This window comes from Anolis carolinensis, chromosome 3 (assembly GCF_035594765.1).
Source record: "Anolis carolinensis isolate JA03-04 chromosome 3, rAnoCar3.1.pri, whole genome shotgun sequence".
Classification (NCBI taxonomy): domain Eukaryota; kingdom Metazoa; phylum Chordata; class Lepidosauria; order Squamata; family Dactyloidae; genus Anolis; species Anolis carolinensis.
The window spans coordinates 138,577,008-138,604,515 of record NC_085843.1 but is presented as its reverse complement, the minus strand read 5'-3'; the positions used below and the strand labels follow the sequence as shown (position 1 = coordinate 138,604,515).

Here is a 27,508-nt window from a genome sequence, read left to right as displayed (position 1 = left end):
CTTGAATTTACGGTACTAAGAAGACTGGTACCCTAAAGAAAACAGACCACAAAATATTTTCATTTAACTATACTGGCCAGTCACTCCTGAAATAGCAGATCTTCATGAAACTTCATAAGTTCTTTTCAAAGGCACCTGAGATTATGGCTACTACCAGATCTTGTTACCATAATTTATATGGTCACAATATTCAAAACTGAAGTAGTATGGTTTAATATTTCTATTTAGAATACTACCAAGGTTGCCAATCATTGGCTAAATGTCCCCAGATAGGTACTATATTTAAAGTTACTCAGGCTGTCTACAAGGCCACTACATCACGCTTGGTATTTGTTTGTATAGGTGTGTAAGTCTAGTCTTCATGTTTCCATACTCTTTGAAGTTACTAGTTAACTTATGGTGATCCCATAAATTTCATAGGATTTTCATAGGCAAGGAATAACCAGAGGCAGTTTTACACTTCCTCTGAAATAAAGCCTTCAGTGCCTTGTATTTTTTTGGTTTCTTATCAAAGTACTACCCAGGACTGATCCTGCTTAGCTTTCAAGATGAGATGGGATCTGGTGCCTTTAAGGTATTCCTGGGAATGTAATGTCTTGTAAGTCACAATTACAGACAGTCCCAAAGTTATGAACGAGATAGGGAAGGGTTAACACCCCTGTGACATTAATTTTAGTGTCTCTGCTCCTGTTCAGAAGATTTTACTTCACTTTCTGCCCCTGTGATAATTCAATTTTGGAAATATTGGCTTGTTGTTGAAACAAGAGTTAGTGAGAAAAATTCAGTCCCTTTCCCCAATGATAACTCTTCCAGGAGTGAATTTATCTTCCAAGGGGTAGATTTTTCTCACTTCCTGTTGCCTCACCTCTGTTCTTAACTATGAGTCTTTTGTAACTCGGGGACTGCCTGGCTGTATAGTACTCTATAAGGAATCCAGAAATTTAAGGATGGTGATTTATCAACACACGATTGGTTGATAAAGACTTAAAATAGTGTATAACTACTGAAATAATGTATAAATATTAAAATAAATACAGCGTCCCTACTTCACGGATTTTCACTTATTGCAGGTGGTCCTGGAACCTAACCCCAGTGATAAGCGAGGGATTCATTTATATTTACTAAACACCTTATACACTTAGCTTGAAGGTAATTTTATACACTATGTATTTTTAATAATTTTGTGCATGAAATAAAGTATATTTGAACCAGATTTATCATCTCTTATTTGGAAATCCGAAAAGGTATCTCCACTGAAACTTTCTCACCAATCCTTACTGCATCAACAAGCCACATTTTTCAAAATCCAATTATCACAGAGACACAAAGTGAGGTGGAATCTTCTGAACAGGGTCACTGACAGCAAAACGAAAACCATCCTTCCCTATGCTATCCAAAGTGTGTGTGTGTGTGTGTGTATAGGGCTGGAGTTACACTTAAAAATGTAAGGTAAACGTAAAGGTTGTGTCCGACTCTGGAGATAGGTGCTCATTTCCATTTCTAAGCCAAAGAGCCGACATTGTCCGTAGATGTCTCCAAGATCATGTGGCCAGCATGACTGCATGGAGTGCCGTTACCTTCCCGCCAGAGCTGTACCTATTGATCTACTCACATTTGCATGTTTTCAAACTGCTAGGTTGGTAGAAGCTGGGGCTAACAGTGGGAGCTCACTCCGCTCCCTGGATTCAAACCGCTGATTTTTCGAACAGTGAGTTTAGCAGCTCAGTGGTTTAACCCACCGTGCCACTGAGGACTCTTAAAAATGTACCTACATACAAATTCAGTTTAAGAACAAACCTACAGAACCTATCTTGTTCGTAACTTGGAAACTCCCTGTATAGTTTAAAGAAGGGCAAGGATACAGAAGATCCAGATTAGTTTAGTACATCATCACACAGAAAGCTGAGCTGACATAGAACCTTGAACAAAATATGACCAATCCAAAGCCAGGTAGATAGAGCTGAGAAATGGTTATCCTAGTTGGCCTAGTTCTAAAATACAATGAGTAAGTGAGGGCAATCAGCCAAGTATTATTACTGGCCTTTGCCCAAAATGACCAAAATAGGAACTAAATAGAGCTGCACAGAAGTAGTTGATAAAACAGGAGCCACAGAGTATCTGTAAATGGAGAAATTACTCTTGACAAATCAGATGTTGCACAGGTTGGAGGGTGGCAAAAGAGGTAACTGGATTGGAAGATCTGTGGTATATTCTAGCTGTTGATTTCCGCTCCCTTGCAATTCCTCCCACTCTATCTGCATACATCTGGGACTCTACCTTAGAAGTACTGGCATGGATTACTTTCAGTACATGGACATTCTGAACTTCTTGTTGACAAAGTTGTCAATTTAATGAGCCGAGAAAGCAGCATTTCAAATTCTTCACTGTTTTGGGAGGGACAGAGGGGTTCAGTTTGTTAATCCATCCCATTAGGATGAGCATTAAAAGAGATTCAGCTTCTGTTTTAACAACCACCCAACCGTTTTTGGAGTCGAATGAAGCCATTTTATAGGTAAAATATTTGAATACTGTCACGAACTAAAGAGCTAAATTTAGTATAAAGGTATTGGGACACCTTTCCAGAGGCTTTTTATCTCACATATACAAAGTGATCAGCACATAGAGCAGTGTTTTAAACAAAGCAAACAAAAGAAGTGCACGAAGTTCTTCTATTCAGAAAGCAGAACCTGAGAAGCACAATAGGAATATTATCAGGAGAAGACATGCGGGGAATTTTGACCTGGCTGAGTGACTTTTGTAGGTGCAGCCTGAATGCACTTCAATCCACATTTCTCACCATGAACTAAAATCCAGGCAGCAAGCAATTTATAAACCAAAAGGCAGAACCATACTAAACAGGGAAGGTAGGGGATAAGATCATAAGTCTTCATTTCTGGTGGTCATTAAAATTTCCCCACTTAGCTCAGAGATTATTGATTTTGGGATTTGAATGGATTGCTGAATAAACTGGTTTGTATTCTCCTTTCCACAACTTTTCTAAGCATAGTCTGCTACAAGTCCTATAGAGTTAAACCAGACGGGTACTGGTGCATCTACACTGTGGAATTAATGAAGTTTGGCACCACTTTAACTGTTATGGCTCAATGCTATGAATCCTGGGACCTGTAGTTTTACACAATCTTTAGGCTTCTCTTTGATTTTTTAAATTCGTGCCAGAGTGGCAGTTCAAGTGGTGTCAAACTGGATTCATTCTACAGTGTAGAGGCAGCTGAAGGCTTGCGGGTGAAAGAAAAAGCAAATTTACAGGTCTTTTGAGCACTTACTCAAGATACATCTACACTGTTGAATTAATAACAGTAACAACAACAACAACAATAATGCATTTGTGTTATCAAAGCCCTTCATGGCTGGAATCACTGCGTTGCTGTGAGTTTTCCAGGCTGTCTTGCCATGTTCCAGAAGCATTCTCTCCTGACATTTTGCCCACATCTATGGCAGGCATTCTCAGAGGTTGTGAGGTTTTGGAAACTAGGCAAGTGGGGTTTAAGTGGGGTTCATGGTGGGAGAAAAAACACACACAGTGTGAATGTTGCAATTGGTCACCTTGATTAGCATTGAATTGCATGGCAGCTTCAAAGCCTGGCTGTTTCCTGCTTGGGGGAATCTTTCTTGGGAGGTGTTAACTGGCCCTGTTTGTTTCTTGTCTGGAATTCCCATTTTTTTAGTGTTATTCTTTATTTACTGTCCTGATTTTAGAGTTTTTTAAAAATACCAGTAGCCGGATTTTGTTCATTTTCATGGTTCTTCCTTTCTGTTGAAATTGTCCACATGCTTGTGGATTTCCAGACAAGAAACAATAAAGGCAAGTTAACAACTTCCAACAAAGGATTCCCCCAGGCAGGAAACAGCCAGGCTTTGAAGCTGCCAGGCTATTCCATGCTAATCAATTGAGTTGCAACATTCATGCCTGCCTTAGGTAGACAAGAGTTCTTTCTCCCACCCTGGACCTTCCACAGATATATACTGTAAACCCCACTTGCCTAGTTTCTAACAGACCTCACAACCTCTGAAGAATGCCTGCCATAGATGTGGGCGAAACATCAGGAGAGAATGCTCCTGGAACATGGCCATACAGCCTGGAAAACCCACAACAACCCAGCAATGCACTTGTTTGCCGCTTCGTTTTATGGTTTGAGGAGTGGCGCAACATGGTTAAAATACATACAGTAGAGTCTCGCTTATCCAACGTAAACGGGCTGGCAGAATGGGAGATTAAGAAGGAGAGATTAAGGAAAAGCCTATTAAACATCAAATTAGGTTATGATTTTACAAATTAAGCACCAAAACATCATGTTATACAACAAATTTGACAGAAAAAGTAGTTCAATATGCAGTAATGCTACGTAGCAATTACTGTATTTACAAATGTAGCACCAAAATATCACGATGTATTGAAAATATTGACTACAATAATAATAATAATAATAATAATAATAATAATAATAATAAAACTTTATTTATACCCCGCCACCATCTCCCCGTGGGGACTCAGGGCAGCTCACAACGTTATAAAAGTAACAGCATTAAACAATATACAAAGTTTAAAACACAAATACATTAAACAATATACACAGTTTAAAACACAAGAAGATAAAACAGAAGTTAAAACAAAGGTTTATATAATAGTAATAATATCAAACAACCACCAATGCAAATCCGTCAACTTCAAAGGTGGGGGACTATAGCAGCAATATAAGATAAAACCATTAGATTAAAATACCCCGATGAAAGGAGCCTAATAACATGTAAAATGTACTGGATAATCCAGAACGTTGGATAAGTGAGACTCTACTGTACAGAAAAGCACATATGGAAACATAGGTAAAGGTAAAGGTTTCCCCTGACGTTAAGTCCAGTCATGTCTGACTCTGGGGGTTGGTGCTCATCTCCATTCCTAGGCCGAAGAGTAGGCGTTGTCCGTAGACACCTCCAAGGCCATTTGGCCGGCATGACTGCATGGAGCGCCGTTACCTTCCCGCCAGAGCAGTACCTATTGATCTACTCACATTGGCATGTTTTCAAACTGCTAGGTTGGCAGAAGCTGGAGCTAACAGCGGCTGCTCACGCCGCTCCCGGGGTTTGAACCTGGGACCTTTCTGTCTGCAAGTTCAGCAGCTCAGTGCTTTAACACACTGAGCCACCGGGGCTCCTATGGAAACATACAGATGTTAAAATACATGATGCAGTTTGGCACGACTTGGATGCCTGGGAATCGTAGTTTGGTGAGGCCCTGGCACTCTTTGGCAGAGGACTTGGGAAAGGGCACTTCCATTGATTCCATAGCATTGAGCCATGAGAATGAAAGGGGTGGCAAACTGCACCAACTCCACAGTGTAGATGCAGTTTTGGCAGGGAGCTGTCCACTGAGGCTCCCCTCCCGGATATGGGTCTGATGGGGCTTTGATGGAAGAAGAAAAACCCTAGACAGCCGAGTGCAGGAAAGAGGGAGAGAGAGAGAGGAAGATTAAGAGAGAGAGAGCGACTGTTTCCGACCGTCGAGCGCCAGCATGGAAGGGAAGTCCTTGCAGTTGGAGACGCCGGTGGAGTCGGTCACGCAGGTCTTCCAGAGGTTGGCCCAGAAGGTGGCGGTGGTGATGACGGTCCCGTCGATGGAGGAGACCTTCCAGTAGTCGGTGGGCAGCGTGGAGGAGACCAGCACCCAGCCCGAGATGGTCAGCAGGAAGGCGATGAGCTCGGCCGAGGAGCTGGCCATGGCGAGAGCGCGCCCTCCTTCCTTCCTTCCTTCCTTCCTCCCTCTCTCCTTCCTTCCCTCCCTCCTTCCCTCCTCGCCACTGCAGCCCCGGGACCGCTCCCGGCCCACAGCATCCTCCCAGCGAGGAAGAGGAGGAGGAGGAGGAAGGAGAAGGGGAGGAGTCCCTCCGGGGCGGACAGAGGCAACTGCGACCAAAGTCGGGTTCCCAAGAAGGCAGAATCAGCCCGCTCTCCCCTCCGGGCGCGTCCTTTCGCCTTCCCTGCCCCATAGCCATGCACTCTTGCCCTCTAGACACCTGACTCTTTCTAAGCACTATAACTTTCCAAGCTCTCATGACCTCAAGAGGTAGTTGGAGCCTTGGCTAGGACTTTGGAAGCCACACCTGCTTAATGTCTTGTCCAAGGCTTTCATGACCAGAATCACTGGGTTGCTGTGAGTTTTCTTGTATGGCCATATTCCAGAAGCATTCTCTCCTGACGTTTAGCCCACATCCTCAGAGGTTGTGAGGTCTGTTGGAAACTAAGCAAGTAAGGTTTACATTCGGGGCCCCTGGTGGTGGCGCAGTGTCTTAAAGCGCTGAGCTGTTGAACTTGCAGATCGAAAGGTCCCAGGTTCAAATCCCGAGAGCGGAATGAGCACCCACTGTTAGCCCCAGCTCCTGCCAACCTAGCAGTTCGAAAACATGCCAATGTGAGTAGATAAATAGGTACTGCTCTGGCGGGAAGGTAACTGCGCTCCATGCAGTCATGCTGGCCACATGACCTTGGAAGTGTCTGCGGACAACGCCGGCTCTTCGGCTTAGAAATGGAGATGAGCACCAACTTAATGTCAGGGGAAAACCTTTACCTTACCCTTAAGGTTTCAGCAGGCTTTCGGAGATACAGTCATTAATTAATCAGCCCCAGAGGGTTTTTAATAATCTATCCTGTATTTATTACGGTCTTGCCTTTTATGTGTTTTTAATGTAATTTTTTGTCCTGTATTGTTGTTTTAATTGATATATTGCATTACTGTTTTATCTGTTTTATATTTGATTGTATTATGTTGCTTATATTTTGTCCTTGTGTTGTTTGGGCCTCTGCCCCATGTAAGCCGCCCCGAGTCCCCACGGGGAGATGGTGGCGGGGTATAAATAAAGTGTTATTATTATTATTATTATTATTATTATTATTATTAAGGTTTATATATCTGTGGAAGGTCCAGGATGGGAGAAAGAATTCTTGTCTGTTGGAAAAAAGTGTGAATGTTGTAATTAATCACCTTGATTAGCATTGAAAAGACTTGAAGCTTTAATAATAATAATAATAATAATAATAATAATAATAATAATAATAATAACAACTTTATTTTTATACCCCACCTCTATCTCCCCAAAGGGGACTCAGGGCAGCTTACATGGGGCCAAGCCCGAATAAAAACAATAGCAATATAAAACACAACAATAGACACGAGACATACACAATTATAAAAATTTAAACATTACCCAATAAAAACAAATGACAAAAACTAATAAAAACATGGATTAAAACAGAGAGGTTGTAAAAGTAGGTGCCTGACTGATTCCTGCCTGGGGGAATCCTTTGTTGGGAGGTGTAAGCTGGCCCTGATTGTTTCATGTCTGGAATTCCCGTTTTCAGAGTGTTGTTCTTTATTTACTATCCTGATTTTACTGGTAGCCAGATTTTGTTCATTTTCATGGTTTGCTCCTTTCTGTTGATTTGTCCACATGCTTGTGGATTTCCGTGGCTTCTCTGTGTAGCCTGACATGGTAGTTGCGAGAGTGGTCCAGTATTTCTGTGTTCTCAAATAATATGCTGTGTCCACGTTGGCTCATCAAGTGCATGGGGGGCAAAAAGGAATCCTAAGGAACCCTACAGGTCAACGGCTGGGGGTTCGAATAGGATTCCCCATCACCACCTTCTGGGTCTTCCAGGAAGGACCAGAGCCACTATAAGACAGTGCCTCCCAGTCCTATCCCAGCAAGACGACCCAGAAGGATACCATGGTAAATGGTATCGAAAGTCGCTGAAAAATCCAGGAGAACCAACAGGAACATCCTCCTCCTGTCTAGCTCTCTGTGTAGGTAATCTATCAAGGTGACCGAAGCTGTCTCTGTTCCATAACCAGGCCTGGAACCAGATTGAAATGGATCTAGGTAATCTGTTTCTTCCAGAAATCCCTGGAGTTGGGAGGCCATACTCACTGAGGGTTCTGAGAGCTCTATTTATAAAAATAACATTTTACCACTTGGTTTCTCATTGGTGTTTAAAGCACCTTCTTACATTCTCCTCAGTTTGTCTTTTCAGGCAAAACTCAGCTGTCAGTCATTGAGGCCTGTAGCCTGAAGCCAAGTTTTACTGAAACCAACAATGCAGCAAAAATGAAAGTCCAGATGGCATCAGGATCCTACCACAGATCTGGAAAAGGTGCTTTTAAAGTTCCAGATGATGTGTGGCACCCTTCAAATTCAACTAAGATGAGTAACTGTTCCATTATGAAGGTTGTTTGTTACAGGCATACATCATCTCAAACCATATTGTTAGAGTTTTATAAACGTGCACTGAGTCGAAGAACTAGGCACCGCAGAAAACTTTTTGTTTGTGAAAGTTAGAAGACAATCTATCATAGCAGCCCTTTTTCAGGAATATAATCACAAGCAACTATTTTTAGTTCCATAAATTAAATACAGATGACAGCATTGTTTGTTCCTTTGCCAGTATAAACAGATTAGGGTCGTTACGCCTGTTGTTCTAGATTTTTTCCCCCTTTTAGCTTTCTCTCTTTATATTAAGCTATCTCAATCTCTTCTCTGTTCCTTGAAGTGACACACTTTCAAACTGGAAGGGTGCAATTGGCCATGGTTAAACACGGGTCATTATTAATTCAGGCTTGAAATATTACCCCTTTGCATATCCGATTGAATTTGCCTATCTCCATAAATTATGGTAATGAAAACATTTCCAGAATTTTTGGAAAAGGTATTAGGAAAGGTAATGCCTCCTTTGTGAATGATAAAAAACGAAATGCATGTATCATATGGAAAAGGAAAACAGTAAAGGGCTGGATCATGGGAACCAAGATGGGAAAAGGCACAGGCAAAGTGCTTTTCTCAGAGATAAGAAAAGTCACTCTTTTGGACTATGGCTCCCTAGTCAATGCTGATAATATAATCTTTTCCAACCATCACCCAAGTCAAAAAAGGAGCACAATCAAAGCCCTGACAGACCGTGCACAAAGAATCTGCGAACCTCACCTCCTCCAAGGTGAACTCAACCACCTAAACTGGGCTCTACAGGCCAATGGATACTCCACCACAGACATCAGAAGAGCTGCAAGGCCAAGAACAAGCCATGAGAGTCAAGACAAAGATCCACCCAGAGGAAAGGTGTTCTTACCATACATCAAGGGAACTACTGACCGCATAGGGAAGCTGATGAAGAAGCACAACCTACAAACTATCTACAGACCCACGAAGAAAATCCAACAAATGCTACGGTCAGCGAAGGACAAGAGGGATCCTCTCTCTTCTGCAGGAGTCTACCGGATACCATGCAGCTGTGGACAAGTCTACATAGGGACCACCAAACGCAGCGCCCAAACAAGAGTCAAAGAACATGAAAGGCACTGCAGACTAATTCAACCAGAGAAATCAGCCATAGCAGAGCATTTGATGAACCAGCCTGGACACAGAATACTATTTGAGAACACAAAAATGCTGGACCATTCTAACAACTATCATGTCAGACTACACAGAGAAGCCATTGAAATCCACAAGCATGTGGACAACTTCAACAGAAAGGAAGAAACCATGAAAATGAACAAAATCTGGCTACCAGTATTACAAAACTCCAAAATCAAAACAGTAGATGGGAACCAACACAATGAGGACTTGACTGAACAAAGGATGCCCCCAGGCAAGGGACAAAACATTTCCAGTGCCAATTAGGGTGATTAACTGAAACATTAATGCTGGCTCCCAGTGACAAAGAACTCTTGCCACACCTTGGACTCTACACAGATATATATTCTTTCCTTTCCTGACTTAGTTTATCCATACCTCACAACCTCTGAGGATGCCTGCCATAGATGTGGGCGAAACGTCAGGAGAGAATGCTTCTGGAACATGGCCACACAGCCCGAAAGACATACAACAACCCTGTTTTCATGTAAGATTTGTCTTAACCAGTGATGACTTATTCCCTATTGCTTCAGCAAACCCAAGGGTCCTCATACCCTATTTAATTTGTCTCCTGGTCCTCAGTACTAATGCAGCTGAAGTGGGAAGAAGAGGGGGTTCCACATGCTTCCTCTCTATGGTTCTTGTAGTTCAAACCAAACACTTGTAAAGTCAAGGGGAGATTGACATATACACAGGATATTCTGGATGTTTTAGTCCCAAAAATTTTGGATCCTGGACCAGTGCCTGGCCGCTCTGATGAACTGGATGAGGGCTAACAAACTGAGGCTTAATCCAGACAAGACAGAGGCCCCGCTGGTCACTTGCAGGGTTGATTGAGGTATAGTGTGACTGACTATCTGTGCTTGATGGGGTTACACTCCCCCTGAGGACACAGGTCCGCAATCTGGGGTCATTCCTGGACTTAGCGCTGACACTTGATGCTCAGGTGTTGGCAGTGGCTGCACAGTTTGCCTTTGCACAGTTAAAACTTGTGCACCACCTGCGACCGTACCTCGAGAAGCCTGACTTGACCATGGTAATCCATCTAGATTGGATTACTGCAACACACTCTACGTGGGACTGCCTTTGAAGATGGCCCAGAAACTGCAACTGGTGCAAAGGACAGCAGCCAGGTTGCTAACTGGAGCTAGTTATAGGGAGCGGTTGATGCTTCTACTAAAGCAGCTCCTCTGGCTGCCAATATGTTTCTAGTCCCAATTCAAAGTGCTGGTTATTACCTTCAAAGCCCTAAATGGTTCAGACCCTGTCTATTTTTGCAACCGTATCGTTCCCTATGAATCAGTACAGGCTTTAAGATCTGCTGGAGAAGCCCTTCTCTTGCTCCCACCTCCATCACAAGCATGGTTGGTGGGGACGAGAAAGAGGGCCTTCTCGGTGGTGAACCCCTGGCTCTGGAACACCCTCCCCAAGGAGATTAGATTATCCCCCACACTGTCCACCTTCTGCAAGGACCTGAAAACCTGCATGTTGCAGTGTGCCTTTGAATGATGGTTTTAGTCACTGATCAGGTCTGCCCAGCCCTAATTTATTGATTAGGTTTTTTTTCAGCACTTTACCTGCAGCTCCAGCTATTTTTTGCACAAGTCTTCACTCTGCCCCCTTGAATCTGATCATGTCCTGGTTTACAGGTTGTTGATGTTGGTTGATGTATTTTTATGATGTTTTTATTCTTTTGTTTTTAATTATTTTAATTACATTGTTTATGTGTTATTATGTTTTAAATTGTGTTTTAGCTTGTAATCTTTGTTTATGCTGGTCTTGGTCCCCATGTAAGCCGCCCTGAGCCCATTCGGGGAGATGGTGGCAGGATATAAAAGTTGTTGTTGTTGTTGTTGTTCAGGTCATAAGGACAACATTTAAAACAGAATTCACTGAATTTTGCTAATTTCAGTGAGCAAAAATTAATCAAGTTCCAGCATGTAAGCAATATTCCCAAGCCTTTGTTCACAAGGAAACAACTTTTTAAATAAAACACCTGGGCAAATCTCAGATCAGTCAATGAACTGTATGCAACCGGCCCAGAAACCACATACAATAATTTTGTTTCAGATGGTTTTCTTTTTTCAGAATCGGTCTAACTGCTCTAATGCCCATGACTTCATTTTTCGAGTCAGACTTTCGTTGCCATTTATTAGTGCAAATCCTTTTTGGCTCATCCAGTGAAACATTCATACACTTGTTATTCTTGTGTGCCTTCAAGATTTTCCCAACTGATGGCAATTCTAAGGTGACCTTGTCACAGGCAAGATTTGTTCAGAGTGGGTTGGCCTTTGCCTTCTTCTGAAGCTGAGAGTGTGACATGCCTAAGATCACCCAATGGGTGTCCATGGTTGAGCTTACATACAGCCATACATACATATAAATGCTTGGGGATATGTGTCTGTAGCCAGCATGTACAAAAGCACACCTCAAATGTTGCAAGTTAGACCTAGTTTTGATTTTCAGGTCAAAGCAGGACAATTAGTTAAGCTGAAGAGACAAGCTCAGCCATTTTTTCCATCATAATTTAAATCTTTCCCTCAGAATCCAATGTTACGCATAAATTAATGCCATGAAGTACAGAAGAGATGGTTTGATTGAGAATGCATTAAAATACTGTGCTTTCAATATGGTCTATGTACAGTGTATTTAAGGACTGAATGGGCTATTTGAGTAAATAGATTTTGCCATAGCAGGGTCTTGGCAATGTTTTGTTTACAGAGACCTCTTGTCTGATTACAGTCAATTGGTCATCATGCTACCATGAAATTATTACAGTGTTTTGTATATTGAAGAAATAGAGGGAGACAAGGGGAAGAAAGTAAACCCTTTTATCCTGCAAATGATAATATTAAAAAATGTGTAAAAAAACAAAAAGAAGTGTGTGCATAGAGAAAGGGTCTGCATTGGCCAAATCTAACATACATTTAATTACAAAAGGGGAAGTGTGGCTATGGATGTTATCCCATGCAGCCCCCTCCCCATTTCTAAATACTTCAAAAACAGTAAGGAAACAAAGTACAATGGAACCTATCACACGTCACAGGGAGACTTGCACTTGCATCTGTGGTGCTTCATCATGGAAGTTTTTTCAAAGTGTTAAGAAACAGGAGGAAGAGGAGATGGGTAGAATAGAAATCATCTTCTGAGCTCAGTAATTGCTATGAAACTGGAGAAAATAGCAAAAAAAAACAACCCACATGGGATTGAATCTGTGAGATTCGCCCACATTAAAGTGATTTGGTGACATGTGGGAATGGCCATTCCTATGGGTGGTCTCCTACGAAGCCCTGGTGATGCCCGGTAATCTCCCCAAATCCAGCTGCCTGATCCTTGCAAGGTATTTTTTATTAAATGTATTCAGTAAAAAAAAAATGCACTACTTCAAGAAATTGCTACTTTGCTTTGCTTGATTCTAATCTTTCAAAATTGCGCCTTTTCCTTTCCTTTTTTAAAAGCTAGTGTTAGCGATCCATGAAAAACCCATTGAGAGGGAGAGCAGAAGAACCCATGGGGAGAAATGGGGAGAAATGGGGTCTCTCTCAAGAACAAAGCCTCCGGGGGCATTGGGAAGAAGAGCAGAAGAACCCATGGGGAGAAATGGCATCTGCTTGCACTCACTCGTGTGATAAAGCCGAAAATTAATAATTTCAGGATAAAAGGCAAAAAACAATGCCATGTGATGGGTACTAATAAATGATATGATTTGCTTTCTAAACACTACAGTAATATGCCCCCCCCCACCCCATGGGATGAGGTTCTAAGAGCTATTTGTCTCTCTGCTATGGAAAGAATCTGAAGCCATTTTTACCACTGCAGAAAACTGGACCACACACAGGGCTGTAGCCAAGAGGAGGGGGGTTAGGGGTTCAACCCCCTAAAAATTTGTCATTTTTTTTAAATTGCTTTACTCATGAATTTTAACTACTTAACCAAATCCCCATGATCCTATTTTAAGTGTCCACTGAAGTTTATTGATGGAGCCTGATTTCTATATCATTTTGCATTATGGAACTACTCTTCATGATTCACTAAAAAAAAAAAATTTCACCCCCCCCCCCACCAAAAAAAAAAAAATCTTTTCTGGCCCTGACCACCCAGCTCCCTCCTGCAACAGAGCTGCGTGTACATTTTCCAGTTTAGCCATTTTCATCATAAACAAAGGATTATTTCAAGACATTTTTGTTGCTGAACTGGATAATGTGTTCAAAATGTAGGAATTTGCCAAGATGGGACCACCCAAAAATATTTCTTTTACTTTTGGGTATGGTTGATGCTTCTTAATCCAGAGGCAAAAGGGAACTACGTACCAGACTTTAATTCCCTTAATCCCAGACACTATTCAGATTGTAATCTGGTCCCTTGCCAATGAAAAACCAATCTGTGCCTCCAAATACCACCTTGTCCAGTTTTATCAAGATTATCATGCTTTGTTTTCCGTATTTTGGGATGAATTTCATCTGTATAGTTTGAAACAGTTCTATCAATATGCCATGTGTTCCTGGTGATTTATTTTTTTCTTTGAGAGCACCTTCTGTTTCACTCTCTAAATGTGTGGTATTCCTCACCAAAGGGTTTTTCCTTGAGGACTTTCTGGGCGACGACAAGGCTGGCTAATAGAACTCTTTGGAGCTCAGTGACAGGAGAAGCTTCAGTTTTGAAAATCACCAGGATGCAGGCAAACTTCAGTTGGTGAATTTCTCCTCGAATTCAGAAGATTATAGTGCAAGGATCCTCATTGCCTCCAAGGTGACCATTCAACTTAATAATAGATCTTTTGGTAAGCTTTGATTTTGATTAGTAGTAGATAGATTTTATAGAGGAGGATTATAGCTTCATAGATAAGGGAGGTATAAACTGAATGTATGCTTAAATAACTGCTGGAAAGAAGACGAGATGCCATTTTTTCCTTTTCTCTTTTGTTATTCCCTTATTCTTTCTTTATGTTTTTATCTTTTTGTTTCTCTGTTTCCTTCCCCTCTCCCTCTGTTTTCATTGTGTTGGTATTGGTCTATTTTATGTATTGTGACAATCTTAAATAAAAATGTTTAAAACCCTAAGAGGTTCTTGAAGGAATCTGCCATTGTTTCACCTCTTTTGTACAATTCTCTGGCATATTCCTTCCATCACCTTTTTATCACATAATGTGTTCCTCTGTTGATCATTCAGCATCACTATTGTTGGGTTAATTTTCCCGTTTAATTTCTTGGAACTTGCTGAAAAGGTTTCTTATTCTACCTTTTTGGTTACCTATTTCTTTGTACTGATTCTAATAATAGTTTTCTTTGTCCCTATACATAAGTCAGAGAACATTTACATTTGGGATACTAACCATATTTTTCTCTGCTATGCTTTTGCTTCAATCTGTCCTGAATTGTCTAAAGAAAGTCATCAGCAACCCAGGGAAGCTTTTATTTCCTTTTGGCTACAGAGTCATTTTGCTTTCTTCCCTTCACTGGTTTCAGTCCTCGGCTCTTTCTGTTGATGGTTGATTAGGTTCAGTAGTCCATAGCTGTTCCTCACCTAGTCTTTAAATTCTTTAGATTGCATTTGACACGATGATTGATGTAATGTTTTTCTTTAGTTTACTTTTTTATATTAATAGCTTATGGCTTTCTATCAGTTTAGTCCTAGTCTTGCTTTTTGAAAGAGAATATAGTTTTTCCATCTTTTGTTTCTACTTATATACGATAGATACTAGAGTATAAACCAACCCGAATATAAGCTGAGGCATCTAATTTTACCACAAAACACTGGAAAGACTTATTGCTTCTTTTATAAGCCAAGGTGGGAAATGCAGCAGCTACTAGTAAATTTCAAAAATAAAAATAGATACCAATAAAATTTCACTAATTGAGGCATCAGTAGGTTAAATGTTTTTGAATATTTACATAGAACTGTAATTTAAGATAAGACTGTCCAACTCTGATTACCTATATATTTGAGTATAAGCTGACCTGAATACAAGTCAGCTAGGACCCTCACTCGAGTATACATTGGGGGAGGGGCTATTTCAGCCCTAAAAAGGGCTGAAAAACTCATCTTATACTCAAGTATATACAGTAGTTCGATTTCTACCTTGACCATAAGATGATGGTCTATCATCATCTGCCCAGTTGCCCGAAGAATGTGTAGCAATAAACTTCTAGCTCATTTTTTGATCCTAAACCATATTTGTCAATAATATTTCCTACTTCTGGATTCCAGTAACCTTGGATTATCAACATACCCTGTTTTAATGTGTGGACAATTTCTTCTTGACTTCAAGCACAGAATCTTTCATTTTTTTCCTCTTCTGCCTCATCACAGAGTTTACTCAGCAAAAGACATTCAGAAGTGTTTTATCTGTGTCTTTTTGTGCCATAATAATAAGAGTCAGCTAAATTTCTCCAATTTCTCTTAGGCTGGATTGACACTGTCCTATAACCCAGGATATAGTCCCACATTATATGCTTATCCCAATTATTTTGGAGACTAGACTCATGTAATCCAGTTCAAAACAAATAATGTGGGATCAGATCCTGGGCTACAGAGCAGTGTAGATCCAGCCTAAGAGTTTCTCTGCAGTTGCTTCCCAATAGCTTTTCTTCTGGCCTGGATCTCAGTCAAGATATCAGAGTGGACCATACAAGATTATTGTATCATGGAGGGACTTGACTCAAATGTTCTGGGCCAGAAATTTTCTTTTATGGTGCTAGTTTTCCAAATGCAATGCCATTTTTCTACCAAAGAATGTTTAAGCATGCAACTCTCATACACTACAATTTCAACAGATCCAGAGTGGTTGCTTTCAATATAACTCAAAAAGCTAAAACAAACATTGGCCAGTTAAATGGATTCAGACAGTATTCACTCAAAGAGAGAAACTCAATGGATTGACAAATCACTTTGTATATTCCCCCCTTGTCCACCTGCATGAGCTTTGATGGGCTCACTTGTGCTTTCTAAGCATGACCATGTCCAGAAATTGTTAACATTTACAGGGCAGAATTCATGGGGTGAAGAAGGTTAAGCATTCACTTTCATCGCTTTCTTCTCCACTAGTAACCATGCAGTTCATCATATGTGGTAAGACTTCAATTTCCTGAGTCCTCCGCTTCATAGTGGCAGGATATTGAAGGAAGAATTCAGGAGGTTGAAGTCTAAATTTTTCATATATATATATATATATATAATGTGTGTGTGTGTGTGTGTGTGTAGTGATTATCCATATTAAATACAGTGAAAGAGTGGAAACAAAAAGTATTTTGAAAGTCAGTCGGAGTACAAAAGAGTCAGGAAATATAAACATGAAGGAAAAGAGATAGAGAAGAAGAAGAAAAAAGAGAAAAAAGTGTATATATATATTAAAATGACTTCACATCTTCTACCCAAGAGTTCCGTTTTCATTTGTTTTTAACTCTTCTGTGATTTATCAGCTTTCCTTCATTAGCCGCATCTTTCAGGTCTAAATTTTTCTAAGCCCTGGTGCTCTCCCAGAAAGTGAATTTGGACTAGCAGCTGAATCTTTCTTAGGGACTCATTCACCATCATTTATAACTAGCTAAGTAAATAAAAGTGGTTGTCTCATCATTATTTTTCTTAGAAACTCTATGTTGTTTTTGTATTGAGCATTTCTGGGAGGAGGGGAGAGGGGGGGAAAATCCATGGTTATTCAATTGTAAGTCATTTTTTCCCATGGAGATACCCTCAGATCAGTAACTATAGAACTAATCCTTGACACACTTAGTGGAAATTATGACTCATTACTCATAGTGACACTTCCTTGTGGATGAGCATGTAGGAAACAATTTCATTGTAAACAAAGTTTTACCTTAAGTAACCTTTCTACATATGGGCTTATGGATAATATTCAAAAAATAAATAGTCGATCTGTTTTGGCTTGGATTTCCCTGTCTTCTTCAATGCAATTTTTATTATGTACATGCAACCAAACCCAGCAAATTATTTGGCTCACTGTTTGTTTCTAATGGTCCATTGATGAGGAAGATTTTCCCCTGCTTGACCTCATGTAATTTTCTTTCTCCCTGGAAATGCATTCTTTTCAGAGAAACATGGGGCCATGACATAGAAGTAGAACTGATTAATGAAATAAATGGTGATAAAATGTTGCATGAAAAAACAGAAAATGGATCTTAAAAATTAGCTGGAGATGATATGTAAAGCCCTAGGATAGCTATGGGAATGCCTTTTGCTCTGATTGATGCTGGTGGGGCAAGGAGAAAACAGAAATGTGCTCTGCCACTTATGGATCTTTGACGGATTTCCAAGCAAATCATAAAAAGGCCTGTGGCACCTTAAAGATTAACCCATTTAAAATAGCTTGAGCATTTGTAGATATAATTCAATATGTTAGAAACAAGTAGGCTACAGCTGACAAAAGCTCATACTATAGCAAAATAATTAGTTCATAGCAACCCCTTTGGAAATTGGCAAATAGCTGGGCCCAGCAACTATGCAGAACACAAGAGTGCATCTCAACCACAATGGCATAAAGCTAACTCTAGGTCAGATAGACTTGCCTCAAATCCATATGTTTTCCCCACTTGGGGTCACATTGTAGAAAAGGCCACTTTCTACCATAGACCCATGCTTACTGGAAGTATTGGATTATTTTAGGTCATGCAATCGTTGTTGCCTTGATTTTTTAAAATTCCAGCATGCATGTAAATATACATATATTTGCATATACATATCAACCATTAATTTTCCTTGAACTCTTGGATAAGGTCCGGGCTGTGGAGCAGGCAGGAGAGCAAGCCAGTGCAATTAACTGCAATGAATCACTCTGACCAGGAGGTCATGAGTTCGAGCCCCGCTCGGAGCCTATGTTTGTTTGTCTTTGTTCTATGTTAAAAGGCATTGAATGTTTGCCTATATGTGTAATGTGATCCGCTCTGAGTCCCCTTCGGGGTGAGAAGGGCAGAATATAAATGCTGTAAATAAAATTAATAAAATAATAAAATAAGGGGCTGAAGAACACTATATCTGGATAGTGGAGGTTAAGTGTTTTGGTTTTGATTTTCTGTAAAGTTTGTAAGTAAAAGGTAAAGTGTTGGCTAAACTAAACACAATCTGGTACACAGTATTAAGATGTGACTTGGAGGTGGATTAATTGGTAGTTTTTGGCAATAGGCCGACAAATTCAGTGACAAGGGAGTGGCTGGAACAAGGAAAAACTGTTTTGCTGCTTTCACGAAGCACAACAAAAACCCAGTTTAAAGGCATCTGATAACAACAGTACAAGTGTCCCTTCTGTACAGATTGAATAAAGTCTCTGTCATTTGCCTTCAACCTGGTAAGATTGTTGATTTCTCATCCAGAACATCTGAGGTTAGCAAAGCTTGCCAGGCATCCCTCGGTTTCTGCGGAGCTTTGAAAAACCTCACATTTCTGGCATCAAGGAGCCCAGTCTACTCACCATTAATCTCATGACTGGGCTTGTCTGGGGAATGAGTGCCAACCCCAAGGAGATGGAGTAAAAATATGATTTCCCCTTGAGTCCACCATCACTGCTTTCCCAGCCAAGAACTACTCTTTTGATTCTCCTTCTCCTTGGGACTGCCATTCAGTCCCTAGTCAATAGTGCTCTTCATTAATGAAATAATAAAACTAGATTAAGTGTGTTAATGATAAACATACATATCAGCAAGTAGCACTGAACCTTTTAATGATGTTGCTTTCTGGCTAGCAACATCAATCTGTATCCACCCCCCCCCCCCCCCCCGCCATTCACCATGATGCTAATAGGACACACTAGCAGCCTATCGCCTTCCTTGCTTTCCTGTGCTAACATCTATCATTTCGAATGTAAGAAGTGAAGCACATATGGAAGTCAACTCCAGTCAACTATGATTATCATGGTGTACAAAGTTTACAATGTGATGGGAACAGAAGAGAAAATAGGCTGTTTATATGAGGTGCTGTCTTTCTTGCCTTCCATATGCCTGTTTTGTCATTTAGTTGTATTAAAGAATTTGGAAAATACACATGTTATAACCCAACTCCCAGAATACACAACCACCATGACCACCTATTACTTTCCTCCTGAAGAACATTAAGAGATTATTACTAGCCCCATAAACAAAGGGCTGGTACCAAAAATGAATTCAAGTGCTATAAACAAAAGTGCTCCATTGAGACCTTGCTCTCTTGACCCATTCACAAAGGAGTGAGATAATTTTACAGATTACTGCGTAAAGCTGCATTTTGTGTGTTTTTTGGCATCTGCTATCACTACTACTGATCATGTGAAACCAAGCATATTAAAGGAAAACACAGAGCAGATTAATTTTCTTAGGCTAATTTGATTAAGAAAAATGAGGATGGCAAAGATGAAGGAAAGGTCATAGTGACAAAGAAAAGTTTATTCTTAACTGGAAGCGGTGTGTCTAACCAGCCAAGAAAAAAAAGGAATGGGGACAAGTAGTAAACTAGTTTCAGATATAAGACTTCAAAATATGCCTTCCAATACCAACAAAAGAGAATAATGCATTTTAATTTAGTGTACAAAATTACTTCTTTCAGCACATCATCAACATGACATGGCATCACATTGGAAAAGACTATTTCTCTTTTCATAGTTACAACATTACAGGAGAGAGTAACCATGCAGTTCATCACATGTGGTAAGACTTCAATTTCCTGAGTCCTGCACTGGCATAGTGACAGAATATTGAATGAAGAATTCAGCAGGTTGAAGTCAAATTTTTCTGGGTGCTCTCCCAGAAAGTGAATTTGGACTAGCAGCTGAATTGTTCTTAGGCACTCATTCTCTATCGTTTATAACTAGCTAAGTAAATAAAAGAGGTTGTCTCATCACTATTCCTTCTTAGCTTTCAGCCTGAATGTCATACTTTCAACAGTAGTGAAATTTGCAGTAGATACTAAGAGGTGATTAAATCTTGGTAGTTGTAATCTGAGATTGAGAATAAAGCATTGATAAAATCTACAAAAGCTAGCTCAGAAACAGCAACAAAAGACTCAAGGACTAACCATGTGGGTACAAGACCAAGAAGCAGGAAATAGCATTTGGCAGAGTTATGTAATATCCATATGAAAAAATGGGGAAAACGAGTGTAGACAAATGTAGACTCATTTTAGTCTAAGGGTTAGGCCAACATTCAGCCTTTCTTCTTATGCTGCCTTAAATGCTTTCTCCAGTGCTGAAAAGCAGATGAATCTGAATGATTGCACTAACCATAGGATCATTGCACTAATTTCTCACACAGGAAAAGTGATGCTCAAAATTGTAAAACTAAGACTTTTACCACATATGGAGCAGGAAATGCTAAATATCTACAATGGGTTCAGAAGAAGAAGAGACATGAGGGACCAAACTGAAAACATATGTTGGATAAGGAAATGCATCAAAGAATTTCAGCAGAAAACCAGAATGTGCTTTATAGATATAGCAAGGCCCTTGGCTGTGTAGATCAGAAAAGATTGGTGGAACTCTTTTAAAGAAATGAGTGTGCCACAACATTTAATTATCCTGATGTGTAATTCGTACTCAGGACAAGAAACTACCATCAGAATAAAATATGAACAGATTAACAAGACAGTCAGGCAAAGTTGCAATTGATCATCCTATCTGTTTCATTTGCATGCTGAACATATCATACATAAAGTAGGATTAGACTTGAAGGAAGAAAGTGTGAAAATTAGAGAAAGCAATGGATATGGACATGACATCATTCTACTAGCAAAACATAGCAACAATGTTGAATGATTGCTGAAGAAAATATGAAGGCAAGTTTATAGCTAAACATTAAGAAAGCAAAACTATTGACCACAGATAGTCTATAAAACTTCAAAGTAAACTATGAAGACATTGAAATAGTTCTAGATTTTCCACCCTGTGATTAGAATGGAGACTCCAGTCAAGAAGCCAGAAGACTAGGATTTGGAACAGCAGCTGTGAAGGAACAAGACAAGATCTTGAATAGTAAGTATATAACTGACATCTAAAGTTAAGGCTGTGTGTTCCTTTGAGTTTCCAACTTATATGTATGAATATTAAAGCTGGACAGTGAATGAAGCTGATAAAGAAGTCAACTCAGTGGACAATTCTACAGATACCATGACCACAACAACAAGAAATGAACACAACACAATGCAGCTCTGCAAACACAAGGAGAAGTTGGGACTATATCAGGACACCAACAGGTTGCTGCTTGCAAAAAGAAAATAAAGACAGGTTGGGTATCCCTTATCCATATTCTGAAATCTGAAATGCTTCAAAACCCAACATTGCCCACCTGGGTGGCTCAGATAGTCACGATTTTGTTCTCTGATAGTTCAGTATACACAAACTTTGTGTCATGAGCAAAATTATCAAAAGTGTTGTATAAAATTACCTTCAGACTATGTGTATTAGGTGTAAATGAAACATAAATGATTTTGATGTTGACTTGGATCCCATCTCCAAGGAATCTCATTATGTACATATATGGAAACACAGATATTCCAAAATCCCCAAAATTCCAAATCCCAAACACTTTTTGTCCCAAGCATTTTGGAAAAAGCATATTCAATCTGTAAAATAAACATAAAACTCTGCAATCTGTATCCCCAGAAATACATGTGTAAAGTGTGTAATGTGTAGTTTGCCCCGCTGCCTCTTAACATCCCTTTGGTTAGCAGTATCTGGCAAAAGTTATGGGTGAACTTGTGAACCCTAAGCTCTCTCGAATCAACAAACTGGGTGTTGTCATATAAGTATTTTTCTTGAAAATATCACTACTATGTTCTTTAAGATGATGATTCATATCAAATTCCAAGAACTCATCTTTTTTATCCTTTCATGTGGCATTTGAATAATTGAATATTTTCAGCATCGCTTTGTTGTATGGTGAGCTGTTTCATATACCTTTGCCACAAAGATTAAGTATCAAACCAATCAAACCTATCAAGCGGTATGAGAAAGCCAAGCACCACCCCATTCACTTTGAAACAAGATTGCCGCCTCATTGTTGTTTTAAGTTTTGGTACACAGAAAGTAGGCAGATAAATGTTTTCTTACCATATAGGGAAGTGTCGGTAAAATCTTAACATCAGCTTAATTTCTGGATGTCAGATAAAGGCACCGAGAAATTAAGAAGTTATTGGGGATGATCCAAGACCAAGACATAAACAAAGATGTTAAAAATATAGAAGTTTGCACAATTCCTCCTGTTTCTTTCTGTTCCTGCACTTTGCCTGTTGAATTTAAGCATGGTTTTATACTTGCACTGTTTTTGCTGGTTATCAATACAGTTCCCACAAGTTAAAAAATATTAATATGTTAGTGATACATCATTGGATTACAAATAGAGTTCTGCTTACAAGGTTAAGTCAAATGTGAGAAGAGTCAAGGTTGTGAAGGCACACCTCATGAGAAAGCTTGGACCAAGGAAACATCTCACGTACGTGGTTTTTTCCATCATCGTAATCAGATTAAGAATTGGTGCCATAAGCAAATTGACTGTTTTTCCCCCTTTATACTACACCAGATTGCTATTGCTGGCAATGCCAGCTAGAACTACCCTGTAGGACTGTCGCTTTAGGCCCTAATTCAGTGTTCATGCTTACATTACTAAATGAATTTTACCACCTGAACCTATGAAAATTTCCCAGCCAGAAGATGTAAGGTAAACTATACTTTTGAAGTTAATTGCTTAAATGTGGCTATTCAGTATAGACATTTTTCCTTAAGTAAATAGCAACTGCAGAAATTCTGAATGGCCTCAAGATAAGTTTCTGAACTCCCTTCCCTGTTGGAAGCTGCTGTTTGCATTTCAAGTGATGTTTCCATTAGCACGAACAGGAGCTCTTCTCAAAATAGAAAGAATAGGTTCCAAAGAGAGAATTTGTTCTGATTATGGCATACAGAGGAAAAAGTAAACAACTATTTTCCATCCTACAGAAAATCTGGAGTGAGTCCAGAGCTGAAAACTGGGGACAGTCATGCTGATCTTCCTCCTGGTTGTGTCAGTACCTCTGTTAATATCAGCACAAGACATCCATGGTGGCCAGGAGCTCATGTGGAGCACTGTGTGACCATTTGGGAGTCGTGACAACCGTGTCATGGGCACAACCCATCCCTGTGCAGGGAACACGTGATGCTGGCAGTGTCCCATATGGGCAGTGGACTGGTTCAAATAATACCTAACTTTGTTGTCCACACTGCCCTGAAGCTGCAAGATTACTCTGACGCATCCTTTGATGTTTCAGAACACATGACTAAACTGGATTAGCCCAGTTTTACCATGATACTTATCAGAAGTGGAAAAACATTGTGGGGACAGCGAAGAACATACTCAGGCTGAGTCCATGTGATAATGCCCAAGTAGATGAACATCATCTTCTCAGGATGCTTCAAGGCAACTGTTTAGTGTTATCAAAAATGTGCATATAACTAGCCTACTGTATTGTCTAGTCCAAAGATTTTAAGCAGAACTTCCAAAAAGCAATGTTTCCAAGCTGTGAATTTATTGCAGATAATGGTTAAACACCCATATCTTTATACGTATACAGGACCACTAGTATGGATACCAGTTCTGAAGAATTGAAACAGAAGGGATATTTGCCATGACCATAAATTTATTTATATTTATTTATTACAATAGTTATATCCCGCCCTTCTCACCCAACAGGGGACTCAGGGCGGCTTACAATAAAACACACATATAAAAACTGTACAATACACTATAAATCAATTAAAAAATTAACTTACATAAGACATTCATAAAACGCATTATAAAATACAAATAGGCGTGTTCAAGTTTAAAAGACTGGGTCTGTCAACTGAGTTCCAGCGTACATCATAGTAATTAATGCTACTGATTCTTATTCGAAAGCCTGGCCCCACAACCAGGTTTTAACCTTCCTATGGAAGGATAGGAGGGAAGGTGCCTGCCTGACTTCAGTGGGGAGGGCATTCCATAGGCCTCAAGGTTGTATACAAAATTCCAATAAAGATGATTGACTATCATTCCTAATAACAGTTAAAACCATATAGAGTTTTATGGTATATTAAATGTTAATCTAGTGATACCTTGAGTTACAGTAAGCGTTTAATTCATTCCATGAGCTCCTAAGTCAAAATGCTTTTATCTCAAAATGAATTTCTGCACTGAAATGCATTGAAATGCTATTAATCCATTCCGCCCCAATCCGCCCATTTTTTTGTTATAAATATACTTTATAAATAGCAAATAATGTATAAATGCACATTCACATGGAACAATAAAAAAGAAAGATCAACTTTAAAATAATAGAAACACAAAGTTTTGGCAAGGAAGAACAAAGCACAAAGTGAAGAGGCAGGAGCATCACTTTCTTCATACTAGACCAGTGGTTCTCAACCTGGGGTCCCCAGGTGTTTTGGCCTACAACTCCCAGAAATCCTAGTCAGTTTACCAGAAGTTAGGATTTCTGGGAGTTGAAGGTCAAAAACACCTGGGGACCCCAGGTTGAGGACCACTGTACTAGACTCATTCCAGCCTCCCTTTCTCTCTTGCTCTCTCTCCTTCTCCCTCTTCATGAAGCCAAGCCTATCAGGAATAAAAACTACACAAAATCAACTACCCCAAAGTTCCACAAAGCAGACAAGAGCGAAAAGGACAGCTATCTCCCAAAGCAAACAAGAGCATGAAGCACGGAGGCTGGTTCCATGCAGCCTGGAAGCCCTAAAGCTCTGTATTCCTGTACTAGCGCTCCCGCTGGTGCTAGCTCTTAAAATGGTGCTCGTATATCAAAGCAAAACCAGCGATGGCTCTTAACTCAAAGTGCCATTAAGTTGGGATGTTCTTAAGTCAAGGCTCCACTGTATGGTGACACAAGTGCCTTGATTATTTTTGTTTTGAGAGACTACAGGGAAAAGAACTGCATTTTGTGTGCAAGAAAAGCCCAGTAAGATGTTAGCAACTTCTGCTTGTGATATAAAATTTCGGTTATTTAGAATCACCTTTGTTCTGTCTGATATTGCAGGTCTGCAGTAGCCTTGTACTGATAATTATCTCAGTTGGGTTTAAATGGCAGTGAGTATCTTTGTTGATTGGCTACCGATGTCACAGCAATGAGTAAGGCTCCTTCCACACAGCTATATAAAATCCACATTGAACTGGATTATATGGCAGTGTGGACTGAGATGATCCAATTCAAAGCAGACATTGTGGATTGTCTGCCTTGATATTATGGGTTATATGGCTGTGTGGAAGGGCCCTAACTCTACACTGAGAGAGTTGTTTTCTAAAAGATGGACTTTCTCCCAAGCAGATGTGATCACTATCTTCCCCACACTGTTACTTTTCTGTCTACCAGACCGTACCTTATCCGTCTATTCAATAAATTGGCTCAGGAGATGGACAGGATGTATTTACCTATTCAGATGTGAATAACATACCTTTTTGCCCAAAATTACTTTTCCTCATCACTATAGGAATTTGTGGAATGCCATCATATAGTTGGAATTATGGCAAAATTATGGATAAAGAGAGGATGTCTGTGCATCAAGGCCAAAGGATAAAGAGATGGAGTCATAAAAATGCTCAGAGTCGATTATCAACCCAATATCTAGCTGTAGGAACTGAAACATGGGGCAGATTTTCACAGTATTGTGTTTGTCTAGGTGATGGATGGATGTAATATGAGAACCAAAGAAGACATGGGATAGATTTCCATTCGATTGTGTTTGCCTTGGTGACGGATTGATGTAATATGAAGACCAAAGGAAGGCAAGAAGTGAACAATAAGCCCAAGGATTGGTGTTTGGATGACACATGATAGCAGAAAGGAAAGAAATAGTAATGTAAATAGATTTGAGAGTGAAATATTTGTGTGTGTGTATATACACACAACATGGGAGACTTCAGAAAACTGAAGCAAGGGTTCCAGTTGAAGTGGGCCTTAACCAGAAACAAACTGAGATGAAATGCTCTCCTCCTAACCTAAACAGCTTTCAAAAGATCACTCCCACCTACCCACTCACCTTGTATATTTATCTTGGGAAGAAATGTCTGATAGAAAACTGGAAGGGTAGAATTGTTTTGGTGAATATGGGAAAGTTGTATGTAAACAGGGAGGGAAATATTTTCATTCAGAAAGTGCAGTAAAATCTTCTATATGTCATCTCGACCTCAGTGTAAGAACTGTTATTTCTGAAAGCGAATGTGTGCAGAAACTGAGGTTGTGTTTTATTGTAGAAACTGTACTTTGCAAATTGTATTAGGCTGTGATTTCATTTGGTTTTACTAGGGCAGGATTTTGATTTTTACGGTTTAATGGTTTTACAGTTTTTATTGTGGCAAAACCTATTTCCCCTCAAGCATTGGGAGAGTAGAAGCGGTGTAGGTGTTAATCAAATAAACAAACTTGGGCGTTATTATGAAAAGTCATAAGATTTCGCAAGGTTGCTGTGGTAGGCTGGGTGCGTGAAGACAGTCACAAGGCCCAGATTTAAATATTGGGGAACTACATGGAAACAGAAGAGGTTCTACCAGAGGATACACTGAATGAGCCAATTGACTGGCAGGAGGTAAACCAGCCCTTGATAGGTGGAGGGTGCCAGAGAAGAGAGGATGATGAGTGGTAACAAAGGCAAGCAGAGAGGTCAAGGAGAACAAGAATCTGAGAAACAGTGGTGTGGTTGAGTGCAGGGTGAGACGTACTGCAGGAAAGGTTTAGGAGGATTATATGGGGAAGGAGAGAGCAGCACCTAGGATTCATACAAAGAGACTGTATGAAGAACCATAGACAGAAATAAATATAGAGCAAGGACAAGCGAAGTTGCTATTGTTATCACCTTAATCTTCAACCACCCCACAGTACCTAGATTTAAGGCTGGGCTGTGGTGCAGCTGGTTAGTAGCCAGCTGCAATGACTGACCGAGAGGTCATGAGTTTGAACCAGCCTGGGTCAGATTGAGCGAACAACCATTAAAAAAAATAGCCTAGCTCATTGTTGAGCTAAGCAACCTGAAAGATAGTTGTATCTATCAAGTAGGAAATTTAGGTACCGCTTATGTGGGGAGGCTAATTTAACTAATTTCCACCACCATAAAAATCATCCAGCAGTATGTGGAAGAATGAGGAAGTACTCCATCAAGGACTCGG

General features: G+C 40.0%; 1 protein-coding gene across 2 annotated transcripts in view; it reads right to left on the bottom strand.

The window, feature by feature from the left end:
• The window catches only part of cldn10 (claudin 10), a 74,313-nt gene that overhangs the window by 16,557 nt on the left and 30,248 nt on the right, over positions 1–27,508 (bottom strand). Inside the window, exon 1 of one of the 2 annotated variants that reach the window (XM_003218654.3) lies at positions 5,515–5,836. The exons of the other annotated variant lie outside the window; for it this stretch is intronic. Coding sequence (XP_003218702.1) covers positions 5,515–5,734 — 220 coding nt within the window. The 5' untranslated portion in view covers positions 5,735–5,836. Of the gene's footprint in view, positions 1–5,514; positions 5,837–27,508 lie in introns of those variants that run through there. 2 annotated transcript variants of the gene reach the window in all.